The 14,261-nt window shown below is 43.6% G+C and overlaps 1 protein-coding gene across 2 annotated transcripts in view; it reads left to right on the forward strand.

Annotated features, from left to right (window-relative positions):
• SAE1 (SUMO1 activating enzyme subunit 1) overlaps positions 1–14,261 on the forward strand; it is a 57,656-nt gene that overhangs the window by 25,188 nt on the left and 18,207 nt on the right. For both annotated transcript variants that reach the window (XM_069089109.1, XM_069089110.1), the window contains one exon: positions 7,372–7,477. In XM_069089109.1, the coding sequence (XP_068945210.1) occupies positions 7,372–7,477 (106 nt within the window). The remainder of the gene's footprint in view (positions 1–7,371; positions 7,478–14,261) is intronic.

The raw sequence follows: 14,261 nt of genomic DNA on the forward strand, positions 1-14,261 counted from the left end.
AGTCAGCTCTCTGTGCTTCAAGTGACTGCTTTTGCAAAATGCAGTGTTTGGATGACAATCAGTTATTCTCTGTGGACCCTTTGCACTTTCAAATTTGGTGGTTCCCTGACTCAGACATTGCCCCTCTGTCTACATTGTAAAGAGTCACTGGTTAGGTTGTACTTTGTTAGTTCAGCAGAAAGCAGGCAGCTTCAGTTTCTCCAGGTGATTCTTGGTGACTGTTCATGCAGGCCTCCCTGGGGTGCAAAGCACCCCAAGGTAGGCTTTGTACTCCTAAATCTGCCTGGTGTGATGATTAGAAACCTTGAAAAAAAAGAGAGAGCAGCTCTTTAGGCAGATGATATTGCTGCCTTTCTGGAACTTTTGAATGCCAGTAGGCCTGGGCTAGGCCTCTCATTGTAGATGAAGGAGTGGAAGGAAGCACAGACATAGTCCCATGTGGTGAGGGGCAGAACCAGTTGCAAAGCCACGTCTTCCATCCCTATCTCCATGTCTCTTTCTAGCACACGAAGGTCAGGCAGTGTCATCTCCCCCAAAATAAAGGGTCATATGCAGACCTGATGGAGACAAGGTTTTAAGGCCAGAGGTAGTTTTGACTGCCCCTTCCCATCTAGTTAGTGCACCTCATACTTAAGCAGCCCATTCCACTTGAGAACCTGCTTCTTGGGATCTGAGACTCACTGCACTAGTTCTGTTCTCCCTCCCCTAGAGCATCCTCTTATGCAGGAGAGCCTTGGGAGTATTTGAAAATAACTCTCATATTCCCTCCAAGTCAACTTTTCTCCAAGCTAAACAGCCCTAGTTCCTTTATCCAGTCTTTGTGTGGACCCTTAACCCTTAACCAAACTTATCCTGTTTGCCTGCCTGCCTTAGGACTCTCCAGTTTATCAGCATCCTTCATAAAATGTGGTGTCAGGTGTCACTTGACCAGTACCAGATCGAGCCTCCCTGTCCTCACCTCTGTCCTGGAGAAGGGGCCTCTCAGAGTAACCTGAGGTAACAGGAGCTCTTTAGGCTGCTCCCTCACACTCTTGACTCTTAGAGCTTAGAGTCCACTAAAACCCTCAAAGCCCTTACAGACAAATTGCCATCTGTCTGTATCGTATCCATTTTGGGGGGGAAGGGCAATTGAGGTTAAGTGACTTGCCCAAGGTCACACGGCTAGTTGTGTGTGTGTGTGTGTTAAGTGTCTGAGGCTGGATTTGAACTCAGGTCCTCCTGACTCCAGGGCCAGTGCTCTATTCACTGCGCCACCTTTCATGTCCATTTTTTTTCTTTTAAAGCAATTGGGGTTAAGTAACTTGCTCAAGGTTACACGGCCAGTTATTTCTGGGTGTGGTGCTAAATATCTGAGCCCGGATTTGCTCCCCAGGTCATCCCAACACTGGAGCCGGTGCTCTTACTTGCTGTGCTACCTGGCCGCCCCTCATGTCCATTTTTTAAAAGCCAAGTGTAAGGTTTAACATTTTTTTCCTTTAAATTTCATCTTGTGAGATTTGGCCCCACATTCTAGAGTGTGACTTTTTTTTTTTAAATCTTGAGTCTTGTCATGAACTTGCTCCCAGTCTTTTTGAGTGTCGCGTGATCTGTGCATTAGATAAACCATGCCTTTAATCCAAGTCATTGCTAAAAATGTTAAGCAGCACAGGGCCAGACTTGGGCATCGAGATACCCCACAAATTGACACCAAGCTAGTCATTTAGTCCGCCATTTTGGATCCATGTAACGACTGTTGTCCACAAAAATAGCACAAGAGACTTTGTCCTATGCTTTGCTAAAATGTAGTTTAACTATGTCCAGGGCATTTTCCTCATTTCAGTGTAATAATAACATCGTTCCCCAAAAAAGGCGTTGACATTTTTGGTAGTGTAATCTTCAGCTAAAATAAAGCAATATAGAAACAAGTTATTATGCTGCCTGCTGCCACCAAATGATTGAGGAGAAAGAACCCAGCCAGGATTTCAGGGTGAGGAAGTAACCGGAGACATAGATCAGATCTGGGTAACAGAATTGGATGGTTGGAAAGGACCTCATTGCAGTCTAATCCCACCTTCCCACCCAACATAGGAATCTGCTTTGTAATATCCTTAACAGATGGTTTTCCGACCTCTTACTGAACGCTTCCAGTGACTTGGAACCTACTATCTATCAGTTTTGTTGGATAACTAAAATTGATAGAATGTTCTGCTTTACATTGAGACAAAATATATGTTCATATGACTACTCACCATTACTCCTAGTTCTACCTGTTAGTGTCAAAAAGAAGTCAAGTTTCTCTTTCCCATGACAACTCTTCACTAATTTGAAGACAGTTTGCACACTATCCTTGAGCTTTCTCATTCTCTTCAGAAAATACTTAATCTTTTGTAGAGTGGGAAACTAAGGCCCTGGTTTTATATTGCATAGCTAGTTAGTAGGTAAAACAAAAACCTGATTCCAGGTCTCCTCCTAATCCAGTGTTCGTAGTAGTAGTAGCAGCAGCAGCAGCAGTAAGAGGAATTGCACCTAATTTTCTATAGTACTTTAAGATTTGCAAAAGACACTTTGCATTTATTATTTGTTCCTCACTATGACTCTCTGTATGACTCTCTGTGTGCTGGGTGCTTTTGTTAATTACATTTTATTGAGAAGGAAGGAGGCCAAAGTGGTTTGCCTCTGGGTTACAGAGCTAGTAAGGTATTAAGAGGAATTTGAACTTAGATCCTTAGGTCTCCAGGTACAGCACTTTGACTGCTATGCCCCCTAGGTGCCTCTAGTATTTCCTGAATTAATTGAATATGCACATTGTTCCCTTTAGTTGATCACATATTTCTTTTTTTTTCATCACATATTTCTATTTGAAATCATCTTCAAAATTAATATAATGCCTATTTTCAGAGTTAGGTTAAAATAATAAGTTGTGAACTTATGATAGTCCTTGGAACTATTAATTTTTTTCTCTGTACCGCTTGTGTGCCTGGCTAATTAGAAGCCACATAATTGTGTAAGTACACCCAAGTGTCTGCTCTATTATGTGCCCAAGATTTGTGGCTTGCCCAGAGAAGATGCCAGTCTGCACCGGTAGAGGGAGTTTCCTCATAAACCACTGAAATAGCCCAACCAGTACTCTGCCCTGTCCCTAATTTTCTGAGTCACACTTCTACTCTGTAAACTTCCACTATCTGTCATCTGACCTTTAAATAAACTAGTCTTGTTTTGATGGTGCTGGTCTGTGAACAGTTATTGATTGAATGTTCTGATCAGTCAGGACAGTGAGGTTATCACCCCTCGGAGGCAGTTCATGCAAGTATTAAATCGTTACTTTACAGCTGACTCAGTGGGTTTAATTTGCTCAAAGTGTCTGCCTACTTAAGTGACAGAGCCAGGACCTCAGTTCAGCTCTATTGAGTGCTAGTTTGTTTTATTTCCATCTACATGGCATGATGGTAAAGACTGATATTTGAATTGTGAAGGCTAACTCTGCCCCCTTGCCACAGGTATAGCCTGGGACAAACCACTTGCTGTGGGCCTCAATTTCCTCTTATAAAAGGAAGAAGTGAGCTAGATTTCTAAGGACCTATTCTGAACTGACAGATCCTGAAAATACAAATGGTATTTGGAGATGGAAAAGACCCTAACAGATGCTTCTGTTCCAAATTCCTTCTTTTGTACATGAGGCTGTCAAAGCCAGTATAGCTTAACTGGCTTACTCCCGGTCCCATAGGGCTAAGTGAGAGCAGCAGGGTTCGAGGCCAGGCATTATCACTGTCCATTGGCCCCCTGCATCTCATTGAGTATAATTTGTGCAAGAGCCAAGCCTTGAATCTGTGACTGACCGGGCTGGAAAGGTGGGTTGTGGGTGCTTTAGGGAGTTGCTTTGACTCTTCATTTCTCTCATTACCATAGATTAGGTCCTAATTGATTGTCTGAAAGAAGTACTCTGTCTTGTGATAATAATGCCTTTTGTTTGCTCCCATGGGGTAGGTGTGGCCAGGGTCAAGGAAGGAGGATTTTACAGATAAAAAAGCTCTGGGCCAGAGCTAAGGGATTTTCCCCACTGGAACTTCTGTCTTCTGATTTCAAGTACTCCCTTTGACACCTTCCAGGCAGCTGATAACTTTGCCCTATGCCATGAATGTACTAGATGAAATCTAGTAGTGCAGATAAATCTTGGTGGTCACAACAGTAAGAAAAAAGCTAGTAGTAAGATAACTCTTAGTAGTATTTTTCTTGGGAAAGGGCCAAGTGATGCCTCTGAACTGATAATTTTCTTGGGATTTCTTTTTTGTTTGTTTGTTTTTTGGAGTGGGGGGGAAGGTAGGGCAATTGGGGTTAAGTGACTTGCCCAAGATCACATGGCTAGTTTTTGTGTTGTGTCCAAGGCTGGATTTAAACTCAGGTCCTCCTGACTCCAGGGCTGATGCTCTATTCACTGTACCACCTAGCTGCCCTGATAATTTTCTAACCTTGTTTTTTAAAAAAAAAAAAAGTAGGTTATCTTCTATCAAACTGCTGTGAATAGTGTGACTTCTCTTGTGAGACTTCCTTAAGAGCTGTGTGGCCGACTGATCTAGTATTCAGCATCACTGCCTTAGCTCTGTCTTTTGAGGTTAGTATCATTTGCCAAAAGCGCCCGGCCAGCCAAACAGTCTATGGCGTGTCATATAGCACTGTTTACAGTGTGTTGGAACTGCTAGGCAGCAGCTGTGAGAATGAGGAAAACTATGTTTGTTTAATTGTCTCCAGCAATTTGAACCTCCCTTTCTTAAACATCTTGATACTGCCTGGATGACATCTCTGAGCTGCCCAATATACCAGATATTCATCTCTTAGCATATGTTAACAGTCTTTATGTTTGTCCATTTCATTTTTTTAATAGACTGAATCTATGCTGACTTTAGTAGACTGAATAATAGTATTTTTTGGTTATGGTTTAGTTTGGTGCTTGTTTTATAAACTAGTACTCTCAATTAAGTGACTACTATTTAAGTAGTCATAGGCAAAAAGAGATTTCAGGTGAATACTTGGACATCATGAAGCAGATAACTGTGGCTCAGCCTAGGAACTATGGAAGGTGGAGCTTCATGTAGCAGCAGTCTGAAGCACAAAAGAGGACTGAGCTGAGGAGTCTAGCAGCAGCAGCAGCAGACACACAAGCACTATTTTCACTCCAGGCTGCCTGGATAGAAAAGAAATGAGTGAGGAATTTGAGAAAGATATTGCCAGGTCAGCACAGTGAGGATATAACCTCTCTCTGACCAGTGTATAGAGTCCAGTAATTTCTTGACTTCTCTTAATGGTCATTTTTTCCTTAGTGAAGAAATCATATAGGTGACTTGCTATTCTGAATCTGCTTTTTATCAAGAAGTAGGATTATTTGAGATGAAAGTGATTGGTTTTTTGGGGAGGAAGGACATTCTTTTTAGAGTTTGAGATAGAGGAAAGGAAAATTGGAAATATTCTGATACCCACTCTTTACACAGACTTGGAGAGAAAAATTTTTTTAAAGGAGTTAGAGAAAAGATTGGGAGGATCCTATAGCCTAAAATTCTACAGGGAAAGTCAGCCTATGTGGAATGCAAAGCTCTCAAGATTTAAAATTTGAAGACACAAAGAAAGGGTGAGAGTGAGAAAGGAAGGGGAGAATTGTTTTAAAAAGAGACCAGTTTGGATGCCAAGGGAACTTAATCAGATTTTAAAAGGACATGTATGGAAAATGAAAAGAAGGGGAGATAACAGGGGAGTCAAATAAAAGTATGACCTGGTCACACCTGGTCCTCTCAGAATAAAGCTCCTTGTAAGCTGGAACTAGGAAGGATGCTGAGTGAGAACGGAGAAGAGAGTCAGGTTGGGTATAGCTTCTGCTTGGAGGGATGGGATAGTTACAGGTGAATGAGGAAAGACAGTGGTGCACCTTGGAATCTGCTTTTGTCTTCTCTGCCAGGTAGATCACTCTGCCTGAACTGGAGAAGACAGATCAGAAATAACTGATAAGAAGTTGATATCCAGTGTAAGTCGGGAGATAGTAAGAGGGGACTGTACTATCCTAGGCCCCTCACTGCTCAAAAGAACTGGCAGATATATTGTTGCTCCACTTTGACACGTCATTACAAGGTCATGGTCATTGGGAGAAGGGCCACAGGATTAGAGATAGGGTGATTCCCAGTTTTCAAAAAATATCAGAGGGGAATCTGCATACTAGAGACCAACAAGCTTACCGATTCCTGGCAGAATTATAAAAGGGCTAGTTTAAGAGAGCCAGTATGACTTCATGAGGAATTGGTTGTGCCAGAACTAATCACCTTTCACAAAGGCAGATTTAGACTCAATATAAGGAGACAGTATTCCTAGTGACTGGTGCTAGACAGCCTTGGAATGGGCTCTCTTTGGAGGTAGTAGGTCACACCCCTTACCAGAACTCTGCAGGCCCAGCCTGGGTGACCACTGGTTGGCATTTTGGAGAAGGCTTGGCTTCCTCTGCTCTGGGTTGGCCTTTTCCCCTCAGTGAGTCTGATATAGCTCAGGTCCTGTTCCAGTCCATTCTTTTGGACCTTCCACTGACTCCTGGAACTGGAAGGGACTTAGAAGTCGTCTCGAGTCCAACTTGTTGTGAAAGGGAAGGGTGAATGGACAGGTGCCTTTACAAGATCAGGGGACATCTGGCCTTGGCTGGGACACCTCCCATGGCAAGTAACTCACTCCCTCTCTCATGAAGTAGCCTGTGCCATTCTCAGCTGCCCTTGCTAGGAAAACTTCTGCTCTCTAGCTTCCCTCCTTTTGCTCCTGGTTGGCTTCTCAAGGACCAAAAATAATCAAACCCATCCTGTGTTTTATTTGTAGAGGTATAAGACTTTTAAAAACAAAGGATTGTGAGTTAATATGAAATTTACTCTCCTCAGATATCCATGTAAATAAGGTCAGAGTAAAGGAACAGTGCTGTTTTTATTTTTGCACTAAAGAAACTGAGGCTTGGAGATTTTCTCCATTTGGGCATTGGATGAGACCTTAAAATTTGCCTAGTCAGGCCTCTTTATTTCACAGAAGAGGACAGTCAGCCCCAGGGAAGGGAAATGAGTTTTTGAGCATCACTGGTAAGTAGATGGGAGAAAACTAGAGAAGTTTCCCGACCTTGTGGTCTTTCCATTGGACCAAGCTTGCTCTGCCTTCCTTCCCTACGAAGAACAAAGTTGTAAAAGAACCAGGGGTTGATTGAGCGTCTTGCTCTTTGCTTGTCTTAGTTTTCTGGCTAAGATGCCCTGCTTTGGCTTTCCTTGAGAGCTGTAAAAATGGACTTAACTCTTGGAGTTGTTCCCCCCTAGGGGAGATTCTGCTTGCACAGATCCCAGGCTGATGCATTTTGTAGTTAAGATGCTTTGGTTTTTTGCCCCACAGAAAGTGGTTTTCTGTCCATTCAAGGAGGCTCTGGAGGTGGACTGGAGCAGTGACAAGGCCAAGGCAGCCCTCAGACGGACCACTTGCGATTACTTTCTGCTCCAAGGTAAAGCCCTTCCCTCCAGAAAGTGCCCACTCCTGTCTGTGGGCTCGTGACAGGCTTCATGCAGACATATTGTGTTAGTTAGGACATGTCCCTGGCAGGGGTTTCTCAGTATCCATAATCAGGCTTAGCAGGCTCATGTGTCCGAGAATTCATTTTCTCTCTAAATTGCAGTAAGTAACCTTGCAGTCTTGCATAGAAAACTGGTGTGATATGTCCAGAAGCTGAATTTTTCCTCTCTCATTGATCCCTTGCCCTTTGTTCAAAGGAAGTTAGATTGTTCTTTGGCAAATTGTCTCTTAAAATGGGCTTTGTGTACTTTAAAGGAAGGATCAAATGATCTCTGGTTGACCTTAGAGAATCTTGATTCAAATCCCATCATTTTATAGGTGAGAATCCTGAGGCCCAAAGGAAATCGTGCAGTTTGTATTTTACCTTTTTAGGGCTTTCAGTTTCACTCACACTGTTTCCCTTCCTGCTGCTCAAGATACTTAGATTCTGATTATATATTTATTCCCTAAATGTTGATGACTGTTCACTAGATAATGTAAGTATTTCATTTCTGAATCTGATGATTCATGTGGTGGTGGTGTGGCAGCATCCTGGTGGCCTGGAGGTTAAAGGTTATGGCAGTGGAGTGCCAGGGCCATTCAGGGACCAGCCAAGTCAGTTTCCTCCTCCACACATTGGTAGCTTCAGGGATGAACCTTTTCGCCCAAGTAACTCTCAAAGACCATCTGCTAAGGGAAGTTCTGATGTAAAGACAGTAGCCACAGTCACAGTCAAGTATTAGTCAGCTAAGTAAGGCCGTTGGAAAGATGCTGAGAAACTCCAGAAGATTGGAACCTGCCCTTGGGGAGCTTCTTTGTTTTTAATTTCCCAGCATTGAGACCTTTGTGGTCCTCTGGAGCCTTGGCACATGTGGGAACATCACCAGATTTGGGGGCAGGAGAATTGGACTTTAATCTTAGCCCTGACACAGATGTGTCCTTTGACTTAGGGCAGTTACTCTCCTCCACTCCCAGCATTAAATTTTCTCATTTGTAAGTGGAAATAACAATAAACTACTTGTGGAATTTTAACAATGTAAACAAGTCTTGATAAGAAAAAACTTAGTAGTCTCTCTGCACTCCTACCCATTCTCAATTCATTTCCAAAATGCTCTTTTTAAAAATTCAGTTTATTTTGTTTTACATTCTTCATGTTTTCCCTCCCATTTCCTCTCTAGATAGTATGTTTCAATAAGAATCTTCTGGAACCAGTTGGTTCCCTTGTCTTGAGCAGAGTTCCTAAGTTTTTCAAAGTTAATTGTCTTTACAGTATAGTTAACAATTTGTTTTGCAGCAATTCATGCATGTCTCCCCAGGTTTTTAAAAACTATTCCCTAGGGGCTGCTAGGTGGCACAGTGAATAGATTATGGGCCCTGGAGTCAAGAGGACTTGAGTTCAAATCCAGCTTCAGACACTTGACACACACTAGCTGTGTGACTTTGGGGAAGTCCCAACCCCAACTGCCCTCCAGAAACAAACAACACAGAACACAAAACTATTCCCCTTCATCATTTCTTACAGCACAGTCAGATACCACAGCTTGTTCAGCCATTCTACAGTTGATGGACATCCCCTCAATTTCCAGTTCTTTGCCACCTTGAAAAGAGCAGCTGTGAATATTTTTTGTGTTTGTAGGTCTTTTTCCTCTTTTTTAAAATTTCTTTCAAGTATAGACAGACATATTAGTGGCATGTGTCAAAGAGTGTGTATCTGTGCAGCTTAATAGCTTTTGGGACATCTTTCAGGTTGTGTTCCAGAGTGGCTGAACCAGTTCACAGCTTCATCAGCAGTGTGTCAGCGTGCCTCTTTTCCCACAGCCCCCCTACATTTGTCTCATTTTCCTTTCTGGTCTTGGGTTGCTTTCTTCGAAAACTTTGACCTCCTGACTTCATGGTTAGAAGAAAAGCAGTCAGTTAGAATGGAGTAAGTACCTGCTCTTGTGTCAGGCCCTGGAAGTACAAAGTGAGACAGAGTACAGCCCCTACCCTCATGGGGTTCATGGTGTAATGGGGGGAGACAACATGCAAACAATTCAGGATAAATTGGGGGTCATTTCAGAAGGGGGCACTGGCATTAAGGGGATGAGGAGAAGCTTCCTGCAAAAGTGGGGTCTTAGGCTGAGACTTGAAGGGAACCAGGGGTGCTCAGTAGCAGGAATGAAGGAGGAGAGCTTTCCAGGGGTGCCCAGAGACAGGGAAGAAGGGGAGTCTTCCAGTGGTGCCCAGAGACAGGGATGAAGGAGGAGAGCCTTTCAGGGGTACGCAGAGGTATGACCTGTTATGTGCAAGGAGTATGCAGGAGGCCAGGGTCAGTGACTCAGAGGGTGTAGGAAGGTAGGAAAGGGCCAAACTGAGGATTTTATATTTAGTCCTGGAGGAAATAGGAGCCCTGGGATTTATTGGCCAGGAGGCTGACTGGTAAAGAATCAAGTAGAGAGGTTCAGCAATTTGTCCAGGGTCCCATAGCCAGTAAGAGCGGGGCTGGACTTCAGAACTGGTACTTTGGGTGCTCTTCACTGCCCTGCGCTGCCTAGCCAAACCTCCCTAGCCAAGGAGTGCCTGGCACCCCCGCTCCGTTCTCTAGCCACCCTGGTGCTCTTTTAGACCTCAGAGCTATGCGGGGATTGTTTTCCCTTACAGAACTCAAGTGGGGCCTCACCTCTCCTAAAGTAGCCACTCTGGTATTAGAGTGTGGTAGAGAAAAAGATAGGAATATTTTTCCAGTTAACACTGAGATAGCCACTGGACAGAGCAAGGGCCACTCTCCTGTGGCATTTTTTCCACTAGATTGTGGCCCGTCCCCTTTGAGCTGAGGGGTCTTGAGTTTCTTTATTATTTTCCCATACATGTTTCAAAACACTGAGAGTGAGCTGGTTTCCTGTGGCAAAAAGTGGACTTTGACTTATTCTTTTTTGAGGTTATCATAAGTTTATCAAAACAGGAGTGCTAAAAATATCAGGGCTGGTGTGGAAACATTAACTTACCACAGTGAGTAATAACACAGTTGAACTTAGAGCAGGAAGAAATCGACTTTGCTTATCACTGAATGCATGAAAAATCACTTCACTTGACTTTTAGTGAGCTAATGAAAGGACAGCTAGAAGGGGGGTGAAGGGAAGTACTTAGATATGAGAGGCCTGGTGACTCTGGTTAGGTGCAAAGGACTCATGATGAAAAATTCCATCCGCCTCCAGAGAGAGAATGATGAACTCTTGAGTGCAGATTCAAGCCGATTTTTTTCTTGCAGCATGGTCTAATATTGGAAGTGTGTTTTTCATGATTTCGTATGTATGATTGAGATCATATCACTTGCCTTCTCAGTGGGTGGAAGAGGCACTGGAGACAATCCAGAACTTTAAATTTTTGAAGGAATGAAGTTGAAAAAGAAATTTATTTTTTAGAAAAGTGAAAAAAAAAATTTGTCTTCTAACATCTTTCTAATTTAATGCAGCCAAGTGGCGCAGTGGATGGCGTACCTAGCCTGGAGTCAGGAAAACTCATTTCCTGAATTTCAGTCTTGCCTCAGACACTTCCTATCTGTGTGACTCTGGGCAAGTCACTTCACCCAGTTTGACTTGGGTTATTCAATTGTAAAATGAGCTGGAGAAGGAAATGGCAAACCACCCCAGTACTTTTGCCAAGAAAATCTCAAATGGGATCATGAAGAGTCAGACATGACTGAAACGACTAAATGATAATCTCTAAATGGGTGTACAGTAGTAGCTCAGAGTTATTTGAATTAGAATTTCTCTGCTTACAAGTAAATCTCAACACTTTTTTAGATAGTTACTGATTATGTCTTATCTCAAAAACTATTCACATCTAAGTTTTTGCATTCGTTTTTTAGTATGAGTTTGAACAGACATCAACTAATGGACAAATAATTCCTCTCTTTTTCTCTTTGTAAAACTTCCAGTAGTAAAAGTTTATCACTAGGGGAAAAAAAGAAGAAGTACTTGGGTGTAACTTCCTTAATCTGCTCTCTGGAGCCCTCCTCCTCTGCTCCACCTCAACTACGAGCAGGAGCAGTAATACCTTGGATCTTGCCAGCCCTACAGGAGTTTCATTCCCATGTTCAAGAGCTCCAAGGTTACTTTATCTGAGGACCATATTTTTGCCTTTCATCTCTCCCTGCCCTAACACTTCTTGTTCTATTCATTATCCTTACCATGACTTCAGCCTCTCCACTCCAGGGCTTTCACACATCCCTGCCCCCTTCTGGATTCTGACCGCCCCCCTTAGTAAGTCAGTTCAATACTCAGCTATCCCTATGCTTGGATTCCTTGCTCTCCTCCTGTTGCCAGGCAATCCCCATCATACCCTAACCCTGGGTTATCTCTGCCATCTACCTCCACTGCTTTAATTCAGGTACTGCTGGTCAGAGCTGGTAGGAATCATGTCAAGTGTGGTATGCAGGCAAGGCCATCCTTCTGACCTTCCAGTGCCATCCATAATTCAGCAGAAAGGTCACTGCTCTGGAGTCATAGCCTGTCTCTAGCACCCACTGCCTTTGTGACTGAGCAAGTCACTGCATGACCTTGGGCCCTGGCTGGGCCCTGGGGTGCTCGTTTGTCCAGTGCAGTCCTCTGAAGAAGAGCCTTCTCATTTTATATGATCCTAGGATTCTGCTCCTCCCTCTGCAGTTCTTTGTCCTGCTCACTCCCGCGGCTGTTCTAGACCTTGTCTCTTCTCCTCAGTCTCCCCATAGCTCTCTCTCTCCCAGACCATCTCAGCTAAAGACCTTACCTCATATTGCATCAGAAAAGCAAAGCCAGCTGCCACATTTCTTTTTCTTCTCATCTGTTATCCTCATCTCTTCTACTTCACAACTAGGACATCTATTGGATAGAGTGGTTAGTCTCAGAGTTGGGAAACTTGAATTCAAATCCTGCCTCAGACCTCTCCTGGCTGTGTAACCCTAGACAAATCACCCACCATCTCTGAGCCTTAATTTCCTCGGCTGTAAAATGAACATCATAAGAGCACCTATTTCAACAGAAGAGGGCCACTGAGATAATATACGTAAAGTGTTCTGCCAGCCTTGAAGTGCAGTATAAATGTTACTGTGGTGATCATTTCCTCTTTTCTCCCAGCCTCCAGCATGCTAAGGCCCACCTCTCTACACTTCTGCTTGATCCCATTTCCTCCTGTCCTCTCCAGCCAATTGCCCCCACTATCATTCCCTCTCTTGAATCTTCCTGTCTTTTAGCAGGAATCAGTTTCTGTATTTCTCCATTCCCTACAAACAGACTAGCCTTAAAAACAACTTCGCTAGATCCTACCATCCAAGCTATTGTCCTCCATCTCTGTTCCCCTTCTCAGCTAAACTTGGCGCTCATTTCCTCTGCTTCCTTTCCTTACACGTCTTCTGAACTCTCTGTAGTCTGAATTCAGTCTCATTATTTACCTGGGACTGCTCTCTTCAAAGTTACCTCTGATCTTTTAGTTGTCCAGGCCAGTGGCCTCCTTTCTGCTCTCACTTTTCTGGATCTCTCCACAGTATTTCATACTCTTCATACTCCCCTGGACACTCTGAACTCTTGACTTTTAGGACATTTCTCTTTCTTGGTTCTCCTCTATGTCTGCTTATTCCTTCTCAGTCTCCTTTGCTGGATCTTCTTCCTTGTCCCAACATCTGCCTATGAATATGCCCCAAAGCTCTGGAATGGTCCCACTTCCCTTTTCTCTTTAGATTCACTTGATGATCTTGTCAGCTTGTAGGGTTCAGTTATCAGCATCTTCATGCAGATGACTCCTAGATCCAAAGATCCATCAGTATCTTTCTTCTGACTCCAGTCCCACATCACCGGCAGCCTTTTGGACATATACATCTTAAACCCAGCAGGTCTCAAATGGAAATCATTATCTTTCATTCCAACCTTCCTGTCGAGGGTAGGGTGCCATCCTTCCAGTCCCACAGGCTCAAAATCTTCATGGTGTTCTCTGTTCTTCCCCTTTACTCACCCCAACACGCCCAGTCAGTTGCTAGATACTGCTTTTGTCTCTACAACATGCCTCACATAAATCCCTTTCTTTTTGTTAACCCAGTCACCACCCTAGTTGAGACCATCATATCCTCAAGCCTTTCCTACCCTGATTTCCACATGCCATAGTGATTTTCCTGAAGTACAGACAGATGTGACCATGTCATCCCTCCCTTCCTCTCTCTGTAAACTTCAGTGGCTCCCTCTAGAATCAGCTACCCACTCAAGCTCCTCTCTCTGTTATCTGGCCAGTCTTTTTACAAATTACTCTTCTCCCCACACTCTACAGTCCAGTGACACTGGCCCACTCTACACAATAGTTTTTATTCTGCCTTTGCATTGGATGTTTCCCAGGCTTGAAATGCTCTCTGTTCTTGTCTCTGCTTCTTATGATCACCTCAAGAGCCACCTTCTGCAGAAGTTCTCTCCCATCCATGCACACACAGCGGTTTGAGCCCCTGACCCTCTGAGGTTACCTTTCTGCCTTCTTGGTAGGTATCTGAATGTACCTCTTATTTAGCTTTTCCATAATTGATGTTATAGTAGAAATGATGACCTTTGTGTTAGGGAATGCTTACAGGAAGTTGTATGCTGTGACTGGAGCAAAGCATTGGAGGCGGGTTGGAGAATAGCCATTGAACCAGCAGTTGTGTTGGCAATTTCAGGATGGAAGTTCTGCTCAGAGCATGATTTAAAAGGCTCTCTCTGGAGATTTGAAAGAGGAAAAGCCCTGAAGACGATCTGGGGCAGCCA

This window comes from Petaurus breviceps, unplaced genomic scaffold (assembly GCF_028583685.1).
Source record: "Petaurus breviceps papuanus isolate PSGF00001 unplaced genomic scaffold, PetGlider_PUasm1.0 185, whole genome shotgun sequence".
Taxonomy (NCBI): Eukaryota; Metazoa; Chordata; class Mammalia; order Diprotodontia; family Petauridae; genus Petaurus; species Petaurus breviceps.